Raw genomic sequence first — 19,948 nt, forward strand, 5'->3', positions numbered from 1 at the left:
TTTTTCACCGAGTTTAGAACTGAGTTTAGAACTGAGAGGAAAACATCACCATTACATGTTAAGATAATAGACAAAATTGCCTTGCTGTGGTACAACCCTACGCCCCCCCCTCCCCTCCCGCCATCCCCCCACCCCCAACGCCCCCCTTGCACCCCCCCACGTGACTTTCTCCTCCTCTCCTACACACACACACACACACACACACACACACACACAAGCAAACAAACATACAGACACTGACAAACACATTATTCCCCTACTGCACTCACAGTATATTCTAGCATACATGTATAGAATACCTACATGATTTATGAGCTTAGAGACAGTCGACATTTGCTGCCTTCTCACCATGCTCTGACAAAATGTGACATGACTTCCAGATCATTTAGAACTGAAAAAAAGCAACTGGACTGTAGAAGATGCTCAAGAATGGTGAAATCTGACGGAGACATTTGACTCCAAGACCCGAGAGTAAATTTCAGACCCCAACGAGAACGTCCAACTGCCAGCACTGCGATTGCCATTCTAGAATGAATAACCTTCATCGCTTATGGCATTGACGTTTTCTGGAATGAAATTAGCAGCTGGGACAACATGTATTCAAGTGCATTCATTTTCACCAGCACCATTTTGGTGCTGAGCTGTTGTGCTGACCACCTTGTTGTACTGCTGTGAAACATGGACGACGTATCGCCGTCACATTCAACAACTTGAGCAGTTTCACCAGAGATGCCTACGAAAGATCCTCGGCATAAAGTGTCAAGACAGGGTCTCCAACCTCCAGGTCCTAGAGAGGAGCGGCCTGCCCAGCTTCGAAAGCCTGCTGATCCAGTGCCAGCTACACTGGACAGGACACGTTGTCCGCATGACAGACAGCAGGATCCCAAAGATGCTTTTGTATGGCCAGCTAAAGGAAGGCAACCGCGAACTTGGAAGACCCTGCAAGCGCTTCAAGGACACCTTGAAGACAAACCTCAAAGCCTGTGACATAGACATCGCTTCCTGGGAAACTGATGCCCTTGACCACTCTCGCTGGAGGATGCTGTGTTCTAGTGGCATAAAGATGTTTGAAAACAGGAGAACGCTGGCCATTAAGGAGAAGCGTGAGCGAAGGAAGCAGGGCTCAACTTCTGGAGACGTTTTCCCGTGCAACACCTGTGGGAAGTGCTGCGCATCCAGAATCGGCCTCTTCTCCCATATGAGGACACACACCGACAGATAAGCCTGCCTGCCTTCTCATCCGTCGGTCCAACGGGAGACTCCTTCAGTATCACCAACTGCGGGACTGCTGCCAGATTCCACAGCCAGAGAGCATATCTCCAGGTTAAAAAAAATTGTGAGGTTGTGTGGATTGATACTATCCAACCAGCTGGGGGAAAAAAGAATGTACTTCATCTACAACATTGTGACTGATTTGTCAGCGACTCCGACAAAATTGTTGAACAAAACAGTGTCATTCACGGTCTTCTGTGTTTTCCTTGATGTGATGGACGCCGTGGTGTTAGCCTCTTCGTCTTCCTCCTCTTCTTCTTCTGTGTCCTTTGTTTAGAAAACGAAACGGGAACCATGATGACAGGTATTCTGTGTCCTTTCTTCTGTGTGTTCAGCTTTTTATAATAATTTTACCTGTTCCAGACACTTACAAACATCATATTGCAAAATGTTCTGATTCATATATTGGTATTCTAAGTACTATGTTTCAATATTTTTTTCTTTTTTTTTTTTTTAAACATCTTTCCATACCTTCAAAATTGAGATCATATGCCACACAGTTGGTTTTCAATGTGTGCACGATAACTTTCCCCCTTTTATTGGAGTGTGGGGTTATGGATGGCCACAGTACATGATTATCTGAGCATTATGATCATAATTAACTCGGCTGTGGTGACTAGGTTTTTTTGCACACAACTTTTTTTTCTGCAGTTTGTCATGGGTGAAGCTGTGTATTTTCACTCAGCCTATCCTGAAAAAAGTACATGCTTTTGATTAAACACACACACACACACACACACACACACACACACACACATATTATATATATATATATATATATATATATATATATATATATATATATATATATATATATATATATATCCAACCCTAATTATGGAGAAAAGCGTAATAAGCAAATTATTTTCAAACGAAAAACATGCTACTTCTACTACTACTACTACGACGAAGACTACTACTACTACTACTAATAATAATAACAACGATAATAGTAATAATAGTAATGCTAATGATAATAATAATAATACACAACACGACTATCATTGCAACGAGCCTCTCGATCTATTACCCATTCCTCCCCTTCTCTATTTCACCCTTCAGTGCCATCCCTATTAGAGCTTAGCAAAAAAAGACAGACAGAAAACTTGGCTATAATTATGATAGACTAAATGAAAACTGAGAAAGGTATGAACCGAGAGACAGACAGACAGAGAGAGAAAGAGAGAGAGAGAGGTGAGGGACATAGTCGGAGAGAGAACGAACGAACTATTTTTTTTAATGAGGGAAATGGAACTAAGCATGCATATGTTTCCTAACATCCAACCCCCGGGGCAAAGAGAAAATAAATTAAATATAAAAAAAATTCACAAAAATAGCAAGGGGTTGTAGAAATACAAACATAACATTCGAATACACTCTTGAAATATACATAAGCATCATACATGTATACCTACAAAATCATGATACTTGCATTCATGACAAAAATGTATATAAACATGCGTGGGTGTACTGCGCGTTTGCACACACACACACACTCACGCACTGACGGACAGATAGAGAGAGAGAGAGAGAGAGTCAAAAAGTCAGCATCTCTTTGCCGGAATGAGACACAATAACTTCGACACCGTGGCTTCCTCTGTTGTTCGCTCGTGGTGATCAGGCCTTTTGCTTACGATTGAAACTTTTTATTTATTTATTCATCTTTTGTTGTGGTTGTTGTTGTTGTTTGTTTGTTTGTTTTTGTTTGTTTTGTTTTTTTGTTTATTCTTTTTTTTTCTCAACATTTTTTCTGAAGCCTTTCACGGTTCCAGTTTCGCCTCACGGTTCTCGAACATAGCTCATTTCGATTCGCACTGACAAACTTGTGCTATTTCGATATACAGGTCATATTCCCCTCAGTCGTTCATCTCCAAGGTTTGATCAGAACACAGGAAACAAAGTACATATAATCCGTATAATAAATATTGGCAAGCATGTGACATCGACATACATCACTGATATCAATTGAGCACATAACAAAGTACATATAAAACATTTAGTAATAATTATTTAAACCTGTAACACCGAAACACGTCATATCAATACGAAATTAACATATCATAAAAAAATACATTGTCGAAACTGACCATCCAAATGCAAACCTTCCTTTTTGTGTATGCCTTTTTCCCCCTCGGCATAGAACCCATGCTAAGTTTCCTGAGTAATTGATTAATGAATATTTGGACCGATAGTAGACGTTTTTCGTATATTTACTACCTCGGATTATTTTTCAAGTGAGAGTATCATAATTTTATCTTCATTTTCTGTCATCAGTATGGCGAACAAATCTTTTCTCTGTACTGGAGTTGTATTGAAAAGGGTACTTTTTTTTCCGCAGTTCCTCGTATCCGGCTTTTGCAGTTGAGAGAGAGAGAGAGAGTACTTTCTCCAACGAGGGGAGTGGAACAGCACTCACATCTAGCCCAGAGACAGAGAGAGATCCCTTAATTCCTTTCACACCTTGATTCTAGACAACAATGCGCCTAAGCCTGATTCACGGAACAAAAGCAGGTCACGGAATATGGGTCACAGAAATCGGGTCAATCTCACGATGACGACAGCATGCAACAACAATGCCTACCCTTGAGCTATCGGTAATAGTGTTATAATATTGACCCGGAAACGGTCAGTGCGTTTGTACGCATGCGCCTCAACCAAGAATAAGATGCAGAAGAGGGATGAATGATGCTGAATGTTGTCGTAGGGATTTGTCATCTTTTATTTCTGGGACTGTGTCTTCTTCAAAGGCCTTCCGAAGACTGGCGTGCTGGATCCAGTAGCTGTAATCATTTTCTCCAGCTGGTAGTCCGAATCGAGCCTTAAAATGGTGATTTTCCGATTACAGAACTTCGTCTTCTGTCTTCTGCTGTGGATCACAGGTACATTGATAAACATACAAGGATGCGCTGATTCATATCGCCAGATTATTTAGAAAAATAAGCAGCTTTTCTTCAGAAGTAGTATCGTTTATATTGTGACATTAATGTAAATTCCATATACCGAAATACACAGACTTACGTGAATCGAATGAGCTTTGTATGAGAAGTCGAAACTGAAACTGAAGGCCCCACTGAATTTGTTATTTAAAAACATAATTTAAAAATAAATAAAGGTTTCAGTCGCAAGCAAAAGGCCTGATCACCATGACCCCACAAGGAAGCTGATTCATATTATGGTGTCGGAGTCATTGTATCTCATTTAGTAATTGTATGAGAGGTGCTTACAGCTAAAATTCTCTCTCTCTCTCTCTCTCTCTCTCTCTCTCTCTCTCTGACGGTCTGAATTTGTCGGTCTGACTCTCCTTCTCTCTCTCCCTCTCTGATTCAGTATAAGAGCTAGTTGTTTGTCTTTATATTTTTTTGTATTTATTTAGTATTATTATTTTTTAGTTCTTTGCCATGCACAGCCACAATCACCACACTGATTATTTCCTTATGGAACCAGGGAGGGGTGGTGGTGAACATTTCTGTCAGGAGAAAGTAAATGAAGGAAACACGAAAAGTCAAATTAATAACAAACTGATTGCAAGCTAGGTGTGGAGCTGCTGGATAGTTAAAACTTTTCGTTTTGCGCATGTATAAGGGTCAGATCTGTATATAACATGCAAAGCTACTGAAGATTGACCCTACCCCCATCCCACCAGTCTATCCTAGCTAAAGTAAAGACTCGTAAGTTTGTCTTGTTTCAGTTGTTGGGTTGTATCTGGTTTAGATTTTCAGTGCTGTGGTACTAATAGTGTGCACTTATGTGTAGAGAGAGAATGTATTATGTGTGTGTGTTTGACGGAGAGAGAGAGAGAGAGAGACTCTGTGTGTGTGTGTGTGTGTGTGTGTTTGCACAACTCCAAAAGTATGTATTTGTGTTGGTATACCTGATATATGTGTGTGTGTTTGAAAGAGAGAGAATGTGTGTGTGTGTTTGTGTGTGTGTGTGTGTGTGTGTGTGATTTTGTTGAGTTGTTAACAGTCTCTTTAATACTTTTGCTTTATCATTTCACTTCACAAAATATAAAATGAAAAATTGATCTTTTGGAAGCGCATGTAACTCATAAGCATATACCTATACTTATGCAAAATAGTATCACTGTCAGGAAGGTTTCTGAAATAAACAGGCTGTTGTTAAGTATTTCAGTGTAACTCTTCTTATGTCTGTTAGTGTTGAGAAAAGGATATTAATGTGTAATATAACAAATCAGAAACTCTTGTCTCTCTAACAAGAGCTTGATAAGCACTAGTAGTATGGCAGTGTAAAAGTGCAGAATTTAATATGTAACTATAGAAAACAGCATGTATGATTTTGTTCAAGTTCGCAAGAAAGTAGCTCTGGTAATTTTGAATCATTGTGTATCTTTTTTTTCTTAAAAAAAAGTATAGATATTGTGAGATGACAGTTCTATGAGTATTCTCATTACTCTGTGACTTTTTTCCCCAAGCTATGATATACAACAAATATGATAATAATCATCATTCAGTTTTAAATAGTCTGTAATTTTGCTGTTTATACGCACATGTACATAAATTTATATATGCATGTACACACACACACACACACACACACACACACACACACACACACACACTATTCTCTCTCTCTCTCTCTCTCTCTCTCTCTCTCTCTCTCTCTCTCTCTCTCTCTCTCTCTCTCTCACACACACACACACACACACACACACACTTCTGACTCCAACGTTCTTTTCTTCCCTCTCTCAACTTTTGCATAAATTTATCAGCTCTCTCTCTCTCTTTAGTCTCACTCTCATTCTCACCCTCACTCTCTCTCTCAGAATATTTTGTTAATAATGTAAGGATGTTTCTTTCTTGTGTTATCGCCTTATTGTATTATATATATGTTTATTTGCTATTTGCCCATGTATTGTTTTTTCCCCATAGATTTCTTTTGTCTTGCTTAACATCGTTGATTTTTCACATCATGCTTTTCCTACATTCCCCTCCCCTTTTTTTCTTCGATTTTTGTTTCTTTTCTCTTTTCTCTCTTTTTTTTTTTCCTGAGGGCAGGATCCAGGATGTAAAAAAACCAACTGTACAAGCTTATTCTTTTACCCTCAATAAATATCATTTTGACTTGACTGTATATATTACATGCTTTTGTTGCATGGTTAAGTCCAGAGGTGAGAACTAAATTGTTACCACTACTTCAATAATTGTAGTGCTTAAAAACAATTGTATGTGTGGTAACAGTGAACATTTTATAAATGTGAAATACTTATTGATATTATGACAATGGTTTCCTATTTGTTTAAAGCAGGCATTGATGATGTTTATGTTTAATTTATTTATTGATGTTGATTCATCATTTTATGTATAATTCATTTATTGATATTTATTCATTTGTAATACGTTCTTTTGTTAACAGAGCAAGCAAAATTGTCAGACTACATCCTCGACTTCGAGCCTGTAAGATACGACTCACTAGATTTACATGTTCGACATGAACGGGTGCGGCGGTCAGTGGATCCACATTTGCATCTAAAATTTGAAGCATATGGGAGGTAAGTGCCCCCTCCACCCCCCCTCCTTTTTATTTCCCTTAGTATATTTTATATTTCTGCAGAGAGAGTGCAGTGAGCTTAAATCTCCGCTCGAGACCATGCGTTTTGATATATTCAACAAAAGTTGTTTACATAAGACAGTGAGAAATTAGAATTTTTATATTGATACCTCACAGCTTTTGATAACAAATATTACAAGTTGAATGATATCATTGCTTTCATTAAGAAGAAGACGTGTAGGTATACTGTGACAGAACAAATAAAAATGAAGACCTGGACTTTTTATGGATGACCACACTTCCGATTAAACGGTTCAGCAGGCTATGGACTTCAACAAAATCTCAGTTCATGGTAATGATAGTGTTGCTTAGTTATGATAGAAAGCTGTTAGTTATGATAAATCAAACAACTGACCATTCTTTCAATCCTTTGATATTTTTTATTTAATGGGAACTTTTGTTGTTTTTGTACCTAGAAAGCTGATGGGAAAATGCATTAAAAGGTATGCTTTGGCTTTGCAGGAGATTTCAGCTGAAGCTGAAGAGAGACGACTCTGTGTTTGCTGCTGATCACATGATGAAAGAGAGTGATGGTACTTTGTCACCTGTAGATACCTCCTTTATTTATTCAGGACATTTAGAAGGTGAGCTGCAGTAAAGGATTTTGGTTGATGTCAGTTTTGTTGTTGTCGTTGTTGTTGCTTATTGACAGTGTGTTGGTTGCTTCTCTTCTTCCATATCTTCCAGGAACTAAACGTACCATATTACTGATTAAAATGTATTAATAATTCAGTGTGCAAAATTAAGGCTTTTCTGACATGTGCATCAGAGTGACTACACGCAAGAGCACGGGCCACAGAGGCACAGTACTGCAGTACCTGTTTCAGCCATAAAATTATGTTCTTGGAAGTAATTGTAATTTGCCTTTTTTTTTTTCATACTAGTCTTTGGAGTGGGGTGAGGGTAAAAACACTGTTTGAAGTAATTGCTTTTCAGTTTTCATATCTAAATATCCAAGGTAATGTGTGTACAGACCTGTTGCTGCCACCTTAACCCCCTTCACAGATTGATATACACACAAGATCAAATCCATGTGATAACAGTACTCTTGTCAATCTTCGTCAGTATTCAATATGCTATACTGGAACAGTAAAGCACCCTGCATATATATAGCCACCCCTCTCCAGTTAAATGGAAACATGAAAACAGCTGACACATAGCACATTAATTAGCCTATAGGAACAAAAAAAATTGAACTTGGGAATTCAGAGTTCCACCTACAAATGTGTTATAAGAAAATTATGACTATTCTAAAAGTGGATATTACTTAACTGTGGTCAATATTAAATTTGTTTCCACTTTTCAGTTAGATTGATTGATTGTGATCAGTTAGTAAGTTGAACAAATGTCAGGTGAAACTGAAAGCATCATCATAGTCAAGACACTCCATTCCACATCTGTACTCTGTGGATTCATGCAGATCTGTTTCTTCCATGGATGTGTATGTACATATGTGTGTACATATGTGTGTGTGTGTGTGTGTGTGTGTGTGTGTTTGCTTTGTTTCTTACTGATGTATTATCATTAAACAACTTGAGAAGTTTAAGACACAATATGAATGTACTAGTATTATTATTATTATTGTTGTTATTCTTATTATTGTTATTAGAACTATTAAGTATTATAAATGGTCTTCTTCTTCTTAGTATTAGTATTAGTATCATTGTTATTATTTATACCAAATCATAAAGATCTATATATCATTGAAGGAAAGTTATTCTTATTGGAATTGAACAAACGTAACTTCTCATTGACACTGGACTGTACTCTCATGCCCCCAAGACAAGGGAAGAGAACATCTTGATCTCCTCTGCACACCCGTCATCTGTGTTTCTTTCTTTCTTCATGTTGACCTCATTTGAACACCTGCCCATTTTCTGGTGTCTTTGATCACTTACTGGGTTAACCAAGGGGGAGTGGGTGGGTGGGTGTGTGTGTGTGTGTGGGGGGGGGTGACCTGGGGTCACCTACTATTCTTTCCCTTTTTCTAGCCTCTTTCAACAAACCCCTTGTCTCCTCTTATTAACCTTATCTCACAGCGATACTGGTGGTAAATTGGTCAATAACAGCCAGGTCATGGGGGAAGGGAGAAAAACTGTGTCACTGAAGGCGGAAAGGGAAGGTGATCAGGAAGGGTTTGACTTAGTTCCACCCTTTGCCTGCCTGTCTCCCCCCCTTCCGGTCCCCTTCCCTGTTCTAAAAAGAAAAGAAGAAGAAATAGAAAAGAAGAAGAAGAAGAAGAAAGAGAGAAGAAAAAAAAAAAAAAAAAAACAGGGGTGGGGGACCAGAACATCAATTAGTCTCATTTCCTTTCACTCTCTGTCTTTGTCTTTTTGCCCTGAAATAGTTGAAAGAAGGTTTACATTTGTCTGTCAGTAGAAAGTTATATTGAGTACATTTTTGTTTCAGATGTCCCCAACAGTTTTGCCCTCATAGCCTTGATCATGTTTCACGTGTCCCCAACAGTTTTGCCCTCATAGCCTTGATCATGTTTCACATGTCCCCAACAGTTTTGCCCTCATAGCCTTGATCATGTTTCAGATGTCCCCAACAGTTTTGCCCTCATAGCCTTGATCATGTTTCAGATTCCCCCGACAGTTTTGCCCTCATAGCCTTGATCATGTTTCAGATGTCCCCAACAGTTTTGCCCTCATAGCCTTGATCATGTTTCAGATGTCCCCAACAGTTTTGCCCTCATAGCCTTGATCATGTTTCAGATGTCCCCAACAGTTTTGCCCTCATAGCCTTGATCATGTTTCACATGTCCCCAACAGTTTTGCCCATATAGCCTTGATCATGTTTCAGATTCCCCAAACAGTTTTGCCCTCATAGCCTTGATCATGTTTCAGATGTCCCCAACAGTTTTGCCCTCATAGCCTTGATCATGTTTCAGATGTCCCCAACAGTTTTGCCCATATAGCCTTGATCATGTTTCAGATGTCCCCAACAGTTTTGCCCATATAGCCTTGATCATGTTTCAGATGTCCCCAACAGTTTTGCCCATATAGCCTTGATCATGTTTCAGATGTCCCCAACAGTTTTGCCCACATAGCCTTGATCATGTTTCAGATCCCCCCAACAGTTTTGCCCTCATAGCCTTGATCATGTTTCAGATGTCGCCAACAGTTTTGCCCTCATAGCCTTGATCATGTTTCAGATGTCCCCAACAGTTTTGCCCTCATAGCCTTGATCATGTTTCAGATTCCCCCAACAGTTTTGTCCACATAGCCTTGATCATGTTTCAGATGCCCCCAACAGTTTTGCCCTCATAGCCTTGATCATGTTTCAGATGTCCCCAACAGTTTTGCCCTCATAGCCTTGATCATGTTTCAGATGTCCCCAACAGTTTTGCCCACATAGCCTTGATCATGTTTCAGATTCCCCCAACAGTTTTGCCCTCATAGCCTTGATCATGTTTCAGATGTCCCCAACAGTTTTGCCCTCATAGATCGCCTTAATCATGTTTCAGATGTCCCCAACAGTTTTGCCCTCATAGCCTTGATCATGTTTCAGATGTCCCCAACAGTTTTGCCCTCATAGCCTTGATCATGTTTCAGATGTCCCCAACAGTTATGCCCATATAGCCTTGATCAATGGGACTGCCAGGGGCTACGTCCATATCCCTGGCCACACCACGTACCATATAGAACCCGCCACAATGTATTTTCACAACCCTGCTTTCCATACTGTTATTTATCCAGAGTCGCACATGGATTTAAATCCTTTCAGGTAGGTCCTTTGTGCGTGGATATGTAACTGTGTTTGTTTCTTTGATGTATATAATGTTTGCTAGTTGATAACTCACAGCATCTCTGTGTCTGTCGTCCTCCACCCACACTTGTTTCAGTCAGGCTCATCATTTTGCATACGCTCACACACAGGTGAGACGTGCGCACATGCAGACATGGACAGGCATGCACACACACACACACACACACACACACACACACACACACACACACACAAACAAACTCACCACACATTGACACACACACACACACACACACACACACACACACACACACACACACAATCTCTGTCTCTCTCTCTCTCTCTCTCTCTCTCTCTCTCTCTCTCTCACGCACACAAACACACACACGCACACACACAACTCACCACACATTGACACACACACACACATACACACACATCACAGACACAAAGTCTGTCTTCCGCTCCATCATTGATGTTTGTACTACAGGACTCTTTCACAGTTTCAGGCTCCACAAAAACTGTCTTGAAAGTTGAATGTGGCGTGTTGCAGACACCGGCGTAGTGCAGAGGTTGGAATGTGTGGAAACGATTTAGCTGCAGAGTGGATGAAACGGCAATCAGAATCTGTTATTCACAGGGAGCCTTCACACAGGGCCCGAAGAGTAAGTGTTATTGTCCATGTGACCAGTGTTTGAACTTGTATCAAAATCCATTTATGATTAAGTCTGCTGCTGTTAAACTCCCTCTGGGCTGCTGATGGGTGGACTGCAACAAAACAAACCCGGGGTGTGGCTGTGTATGGGGGGACTCAGAATGATCTGCGTGGGAGTAATGCCACTGAGATGGCACGGAAGTTGGGACAGTAAAAAGATATATAAAAAAAATTCTACAATCAAAATGAATAAATCTTGAAAGAGATATACAAAGGTTCCTGATCTGTTTCCAAAGTCAGCATATAAATATATAAAGGTTGATGATCAGATTTGTTTTGTAAGTCAACATAAAAATGTACAAAGGTTGTTGATCTGATTTGTTTCCTAAGTCAGCTTACAAAGTTACAAAGGTTGTTGATCTGATTTGTTTCCTAAGTCAGCTTAGAAATGTACAAAGGTTGTTGATCTGATTTGTTTCCTAAGTCAGCTTACAAAGTTACAAAGGTTGTTGATCTGATTTGTTTCCTAAGTAAGCTTAGAAATGTACAAAGGTTGTTGATCTGATTTGTTTCAGAAGTCAGCTTAGAAGTGTACAAAGGTTGTTGATCAGATTTATTTCCTTCACTTGTTAAGTTTTTCAGTGCAGGTCTCTAACTGATTTGAAAAGTCAGAATATTATAGGTGCTGTGGTAAATGTCCATCCAGTAGAAATCATGTGACAGGATATTCATTGAAGGTCTCTGAACCATAACCAAAGCTCATTGACTTGTCGCAAATCTTTTGTGAAAATTACAGCCATCCATTATTGTTGGGCGTTTTTTCCTTCACAGTACACGTCAGAGGAAGAGTCACCTCGGCACAACAGATACACCGCTAAAAGCAATGACGGTTGGAGAGGAGGGGGAGGGGGCAGAGAGCGTCGCTCCACGATTGGCGAGAAGAACACCTGCTACCTGTACCTCCGGGCAGACCCCATCCTGTGGGAGCATGTCAAGAACAAGAAGTACAACACCGTCCTGGTGAGTAGTGAGTCAGCCGACCAGGGGGAAAACAGGGTAACTGGTGAGGCAGGGTACTTGGCGAGACAGGAAAACATGGTTACTGGTTAGAAAGGAAAAACATAATTGGAAGAAAACAGGGTAACTGGTGAAACAACATATCTGGTGAGACAGGGTAAATGGCGAGGCAGGAAAACAAGATAATTGTTGAAACAGTGGAGGAAGCCACACACAACAGAGGCAGTGGTGTCTACGTCAGATTTCCCGATGGAGAACACAGCAGCATCGCACTCCACAGAGGAAAGCTCTGTTCCAATTTCAGAGCTGAAGTCCTGGCCATCAAAATGGCAGCAGAATTCCTTTCCTTCTGCCCCTTGGCAGCATCTCCATCTTCACAGACTCCATGTCCACACTCCAGGCCCTTGACTCCCCTGATCCTGGTCCACTGATCCAGTCCCTCAAGGCCTCCCTCACAACCCTTACCCAAACATCCCCAACAACCCTCCAGTGGGTGCCTGCCAATGTAGGCCTCCCAGGCAATGAGCGTGCAGACCACCTTGCGAAGGAAGGAAGCCAGCTCACACAGCTGACTGTTCCTGTGGAAGCACAAACTCTCCTCCACAGCAGATTCCAAAGAGGCTGGGTCACCCTGAATAGAGGCTACCAGGCACACCAGGATCCTATCAGGACACTGGAGAGGAGACACCAGACTACCATCTACCACCTTCGCACAGGACACTGCTGCCTCTGAGCACACCTGAAGAGGATTGGAGTGGCAGCCACATCCCTATGTGATTGCGGCCAGGCTGACCAGACCCCATCCCATATTCTCCAAGACTGCCCCCTGTATGAAAAGACGCGGCAGCAGTCCTGGCCTGGGGGTGCAGACCTCAACACCAAGCTCTGGGGGATGGTAGCCAATCTTGGCCAGACGTCCAAGTTTGTGGCATCCCTCGGACTTCGACCCTGACTGCGTAGCTGTCGAACACAAAAGAAAAAGAATGTTGAAACAGGATGAGTGGTGAGGCAGGAAGACCGCGTAAATGGTGGGTGAGTGGTGAGGCAGGAAAACCGGGTAACTGTTGAAACAGGGTGAGTGGTAAGGCAGGAAAACAGGGTAACTGGTGAGACAGGGTAATTGCTGAGGCAGGGAAACAGGGTAATTGTTGAGATAGGGTGGGTGCTGAGGCAGGAAAACAGGGTAACTGTTGAGACAGTGAGTGGTGAGGCAGGAAATAGGGTAACTGTTGAAACAGGGTGAGTGGTGAGGCAGGGAAACAGGGTAATTGTTGAGATAGGGTGGGTGCTGAGGCAGGAAAACAGGGTAACTGTTGAGACAGTGAGTGGTGAGGCAGGAAATAGGGTAACTGTTGAAACAGGGTGAGTGGTGAGGCAGGAAAACAGGGTAACTGGTGAGACAAGGTAATTGCTGAGGCAGGAAAACAGGGTAATTGTTGAGACAGGGTGAGTGGTGAGGCAGGAAAACAGGGTAACTGTTGAGACAGCGAGTGGTGAGGCAGGAAACAGGGTAACTGGTGAGACAAGGTAATTGCTGAGGCAGGAAAACAGGGTAATTGTTGAGACAGGGTGAGTGGTAAGGCAGGAAAACAGGGTAACTGTTGAAACAGGGTGAGTGGTAAGGCAGGAAAACAGGGTAACTGTTGAGACAGGGTGAGTGGTGAGGCAGGAAAACAGGGTAACTGTTGAGACAGGGTGAGTGGTGAGGCAGGAAAACAGGGTAACTGTTGAAACAGGGTGAGTGGTAAGGCAGGAAAACAGGGTAACTGTTGAAACAGGGTGAGTGGTAAGGCAGGAAAACAGGGTAACTGTTGAGACAGGGTAATTGCTGAGGCAGGAAAACAGGGTAACTGTTGAGACAGTGAGTGGTGAGGCTGGAAATAGGGTAACTGGTGAGACAGGAAAACGGGGTAATTGGTGAGACACAGTAACTGAAACAGAAAAACAGGGTAATATGTGAGGCAGGAAAGAAAAAATGGGGTAACTTGTGAGACAGAAAACAGGGTAACTGGTGGGATAGGAAAACAGGGTAACATAGAAAATAGGTAACTGGTGGGACAGGAAAATAGGATAACATAGAAAATAGGGTAACTGGTGAGACAGGAAAACAGGGTAACATAGAAAATAGGGTAACTGGTGGGACAGGAAAACGGTAACATAGAAAAATGGGGTAACTGGTGGGACAGGAAAACAGGGTAACATAGAAAAATAGGGTAACTGGTGGGACAGGAAAACAGGGTAACATAGAAAATGGGGTAACTGGTGGGACAGGAAAGCAGGGTAACAGAAAAATAGGGTAACTGGTGGGACAGGAAAACAGGGTAACATAGAAAATATGGTAACTGGTGGGACAGGAAAACAGGGTAACATAGAAAATAGGGTAACTGGTGGGACAGAAGAACAGATTATAACTAGTTAGACAGGAAAACAGGGTAACTGGTGAGACAGTAGAACAGATTATAACTAGTTAGACAGGAAAACAGGGTAACTGGTAGAAATTGGGGTAACTGGTGAGACAACAAAACAGGGTAACTGCTGAGCCTGGAAAACAGGGTAAATGGTGAGGCTGGAAAACAGGTTAAATTGTGAAGCCAAAAAAAAAAACCTCCTTGGTAACTGGTGAGACAGGGTAAAACGTGACCCAGGAAAACAGGATAACTTGTGGGACATGGGGACACACCAGTGGATTGTTGAGCAGGAAACAGGATAACACCCTTGAGAGTTAATGACCAGGAAAAAGAATAATAGTCACACTTACAGTGTGTGTTAGTCATCTGTGAGATGTAATCTCTTCCACGCTGGTCACATGTGCAGAGTATGTTTGTTATTCATCTGTGAGACATGTAATCTGTTACGCACAAGACACACACGTGCAGCATATGTTTCTCATCTGTGAGACATGTAATCTGTTACACACCGGACACATTTACAGCGTATATTACTCTTCTGTGAAACTTCGTAATCTGTTACACAAGACACATGTGTAGCGTAGGTTACCCATTTGTGAAACACAGGACAGGAGAGAAAAACAAACAAAAAATGTAGCCCATGGAGCATTGCCAGGTCCTCATACTTCCTTTCAGTTTTTCAGTTTCATTTTCTCTAAGGAGGCATCACTGCTTTCAGACAAACCCATATACGCTACACCACATCTGCTAGGCAGATGCCCGACCAGCAGCGTAACCGAACACGCTTAGTCAACCCTTGAAAAGGGTGCATGCATACATATATACTTGTTTACCTATCTTATGGGTTTCTTCAACAGAATTTTACAAGAGGACAACTGTCGTTGCCATGGGTTCTTTTTCAGTGCACCAAGTGCGTGCTGCACACTGGAACTCAGTTTATCGTCTCGTCCAAATGACTAGATGCTCTGTTTGATTTTCCATCAAACTTGGCAGAGAGTTTATAATCTATATATACATATCGCAATGTCTTATTTTAGCGTCCTGAATTATTGCACCTATTGGTTACATTTTCATGGTTTGTGGGACCAAATACGGAAAATAATAAGATGATGGCACTTTAGTGCTGTGACTGAATCCACATCAAATTAACTCACTCGGGACGACAAGTTTTCTCCCTTGCTTTTCCCCACAGACGGCCCATTTGTAAGGGTTTGGAAAAAAATTACAAAAAATACAAAATACTGTGTCAGAAAATGAAACTTCAGAACTGGTTTATTACGTGTTGAGCTATTACATATTAAAAAAATCAAATTTCTCATCTTATTTTTACAGTTTTGCCATATGTAGAAAATACTGCCAATTTTTCACCCCAAATCACCATACCCATGCTCGCTTTCTGCATTAAATTTGCTTTCTTCTTCGTTATCATCCACCTCTTCAATGTCCGTGTGTTTGTAGCATTTCAAGTACTTCGGCAACCCTAAAACGTTGCCATCACTGCCTTGTTCGCTTCACAACATTCTGAGAAGAGCCCGCTTTGCAAAGAGGCTGGCACGCGAGCAGACGACCGGTCAGTGACTTTGTCAGCGTGTGTGCGAGACGGGCCACACATCCCAGGCTAACCAGTCATACTGTTCGATTGTGGAGTGACCCAGAATAGCACACTCTGCTTGGCTAATCACAAAATCACGTGTACAGCGCATGATGGAATTTTACTTTTGGAGAATGCTATTCCATTCCTTCGTCCGAATCCGAATACGTTTTGTGTAGGAATGCGTGAGCATTCCTTCGTCTGGAAAGAGTTAATAACGTATAAAATAAGAGTCGAAATCCACTGAAAATGGGTTAACAACATCTTCTGATGGTAATATTGTTTCATATATGCACAAAAATTGCTAGTAAATTAGGTGCCTGAATTTAGGATGCTAAAATAGGACTTTACCCATGTGTGTGTGTGTTGTGGGTGCTCAGAGTGACACCAGAACTCAAGAGGAGATCCTGGCATTCTTTGCCAGCCATGTGAGCGCTGTGAAAAACATCTACTCCAAGACAGAGTTCCGCACCTACGATGGCAGCCTCAAGTACATTGGTGTGGACTTTGTGGTGCAGAGAACTAGTGTGAGTGTTGCTAGCGTGTGCGTATTTCTTATAATGTTTGTGTGTGTGTGTGTGGTAATGAGTGTGTGTGTGTGTGTGTGTGTGTGTGTGATAATATGTGTGTGTATTTTTGTGTTTATGTCATTGTGTGTGTGTGCATGAGAGAGAGAGAGAGAGAGATTCTGTGTGTGTGTATTTCTGTGTGTTTATGTGTGTGAGTGTGTGTGTGTTTGCAGAGGTGCCAAGATGTGCATGATTTTGAGTTGGCAGCTCTGTATGCTCACGCAGGGATGTGTACATGCACATGAATGTTAGTGTGTATGTGTGTGCATTGCATGTGCATTTTGTATGTGAGAGCACTTATTTGTGTGTAAGCTTGTGCACAAGTGTGTGTTGGTGTTTGTGTGTGACTGAGTGGGTGAACTCAGACTGAAAACGTTTTTGTTTTTTTTTATTGAAGGAGTAAGATTATAGGCATGGCCTGTTCTTCCAATCTGTCCTTGCTAACCTGCATCCATTACAAATAGTGCACACACATATATGAAGGAAAGGGGAGAAAGAAAAAAGTCTTTGGGCAGAAGGAGATTGATGTATGATGAAGAACACACACACACACACGCACCCGCACACGCACACATGCACGCACGCGCCCATGCACGCATGCATGCATGCATACACACACATCTTTCATGACTCATCTTTTGTGTGTGTGTGTGTGTGTGTGTCTGTGCATGCATTGTATGTGTGTGTGTGCATGCACGTGTGTGTGTGTGTGTGTGTGTGTTCCATCTCCAACAGATCATGACCCTGAAGAACCAGTTCTGCTACAGCAACCAGGCCACCAGCTACTGCAACCGCAACATCGACGTCACCAACTTCCTGAACCTGAACTCCCTGGATCAGCACGATGAGTTCTGTCTGGCCTACGTCTTCACTTTTCGGGACTTCACCAAGGGCACACTGGGTCTGGCCTGGGTGGGATCCGACTCCAGTGAGTGTGTTGAATTTATGTGTGTTTGTGTGTGTGTTTGTGTGTGTACACTTTCATGACTTCACCAAGGGCATGCTGGGTTTCACCTGGGTGGGATCCGACTCCAGTGAGTGTGTTGAATTTATGTGTGTTTGTGGGTGTATGTGTGTGTGTGTTTGTGTATGTGTGTGTGGTTGTGTTTGTGGGTTAGTGTGTATTTGTGTGTGTGTGGATGTGTATTTGTGGGTGTGCGTGTGTATGTGTGTGTGTGTGTTCATTTATGTGTGGGTGTGAGTGTGTGTGTGTGTGTTCACTTTCATTGACTTCACCAACGGCATGCTAGAGCTAGCCTATGTGGGATCGGACTCCAGTGGGTGTCTTGAATTTGCGGGTTTGTGTGTGTGTGTGGGTGTGTGTGAGTGTGTGTGGGTGAGCTGGTGATGATATGATTGTGTTGGTGATGATATGATTGTGGTTGGTGATGTTATGATTGTGCTGGTGAGCTGGTGATGGTATGATTGTATCTGTGAGCTGGTGATGATATGATTGTGATTGTGTTAGTGATGATATGATTGTGGTTGGTGATATGATTGTGTTGGTGAGCTGGTGATGGTATGATTGTGTTGGTGATGATATGATTGTGATTGTGTTAGTGATGATATGATTGTGGTTGGTGATGATATGATTGTGTTGGTGATGATATGATTGTGATTGTGTTAGTGATGATATGATTTTGTTGGTGAGCTGGTGATGATATGATTGTGCTGGTGATGATATGATTGTGTTGATGATGATATGATTGTGTTGGTGATGATACAATTGTGTTGGTGATGATATGATTGTGTTGATTCGCTGGTGATGATATGATTGTGTTGATGATGATATGATTGTGTTGATTCGCTGGTGATGATATGATCGTGTTGATTCACTGGTGACGGTATGAATGTGTCTGTCACCAGGGGCGGCAGGCGGGGTGTGCGAGCGTCACAAAGATTACCCGGAGGGAGGGTCGAGGGTCAGCAAGAGCCTCAACACTGGCATCGTCACCGTCATCAACTACGGCAAGGCTGTGCCCGCCCGCGTCTCCCAGCTCACCTTCGCACATGAAATCGGTCACAACTTTGGCTCACCGGTGAGTTTTGTGATGGGGGTGTGGCTGTGTGCGTGTTGTGTTTGTGTGGATGTGGTGTATTTGTGTGTGTGTAGGGGATGTATTTGTGTGTGTATGTGTGTGTGTGGGGGGGGGAGGTATTTGTGTGTGTGTGTGGAGGGATGTATTTTTGTGTGTATGTATGTGGGGGTGGGGGTGTCACTGTGTGTGTGTGTGTTGTGTGTGCATGGGTGTGGTGTATTTGTGCATTTTTGTTTGTGTGTGTGGATATGTCTGTGCCTTTGATCAGTGGTTGTGTGTTGTGTATCTCTGTGTGTGCATGGGTGTGGTGTGTTTGTGCGCTTCTGTGTGTGTGCGCGTGGGTGTATTTGTACATTTGAGTTTGTGTGCGTGTGTATGTGTACGTAAAGAGTATAGTTGGGAATTCATTTCAAACGAATTCTGAATTTTGTTTTTCAATTACTGGCACAAAATCACCATAAGTACATGACGTGACTTGACATGAATGAATGACTGTGTGGAAACATGCAGCACGACAGTGGCTACTGTTCCACATACATATATGAATGATGGCTATGTCAGAATATGCATCACAGCAGTGGCTGCTGCTCCAGTTATATAAATAAATCAATATGTCGAAATATGCAGTACAACACTGGCCACTACTCCACGTACATAAATGAATAAATGACTAAGTGCAGCGCCACTGTGGCTACTGTTCCACGTTGATGAATGAATGACTATGTTGAAAAGTGTAATACAACAGTGGCTATGTTCCACGTTGATGAATGAATGACTATGTTGAAACGTGTAATACAACAGTGGCTATGTTCCACGTTGATGAATGAATGACTATGTTGAAACGTGTAATACAACAGTGACTACTGTTCCATGTTGATGAATGAATGACTATGTTGAAACGTGTAATACAACAGTGGCTATGTTCCACGTTGATGAATGAATGACTATGTTGAAACATGCAATACAACAGTGGCTACTGTTCCATGTTGATGAATGAATGACTATGTTGAAACATGCAATACAACAGTGGCTATGTTCCACATTGATGAATGAATGACTATGTTGAAACGTGCAGTACAGCAGTGGCTACTGTTCCACATTGATGAATGAATGACTAT

The 19,948-nt window shown here is 41.8% G+C and overlaps 1 protein-coding gene across 1 annotated transcript in view; it reads left to right on the forward strand.

Moving 5' to 3' along the window:
* Positions 1–4,018: 4,018 nt before the first annotated feature.
* LOC143277805 (disintegrin and metalloproteinase domain-containing protein 10-like) overlaps positions 4,019–19,948 on the forward strand; it is a 34,412-nt gene continuing 18,482 nt past the window's right edge. Inside the window, exons 1-9 of the mRNA XM_076582708.1 lie at positions 4,019–4,151; positions 6,646–6,781; positions 7,303–7,424; positions 10,398–10,569; positions 11,105–11,216; positions 12,038–12,226; positions 16,603–16,749; positions 17,527–17,719; positions 18,658–18,830. Coding sequence (XP_076438823.1) covers positions 4,097–4,151; positions 6,646–6,781; positions 7,303–7,424; positions 10,398–10,569; positions 11,105–11,216; positions 12,038–12,226; positions 16,603–16,749; positions 17,527–17,719; positions 18,658–18,830 — 1,299 coding nt within the window. The 5' untranslated portion in view covers positions 4,019–4,096. The remainder of the gene's footprint in view (positions 4,152–6,645; positions 6,782–7,302; positions 7,425–10,397; positions 10,570–11,104; positions 11,217–12,037; positions 12,227–16,602; positions 16,750–17,526; positions 17,720–18,657; positions 18,831–19,948) is intronic.

This window comes from Babylonia areolata, chromosome 35, assembly GCF_041734735.1.
Source record: "Babylonia areolata isolate BAREFJ2019XMU chromosome 35, ASM4173473v1, whole genome shotgun sequence".
NCBI lineage: Eukaryota > Metazoa > Mollusca > Gastropoda > Neogastropoda > Buccinidae > Babylonia > Babylonia areolata.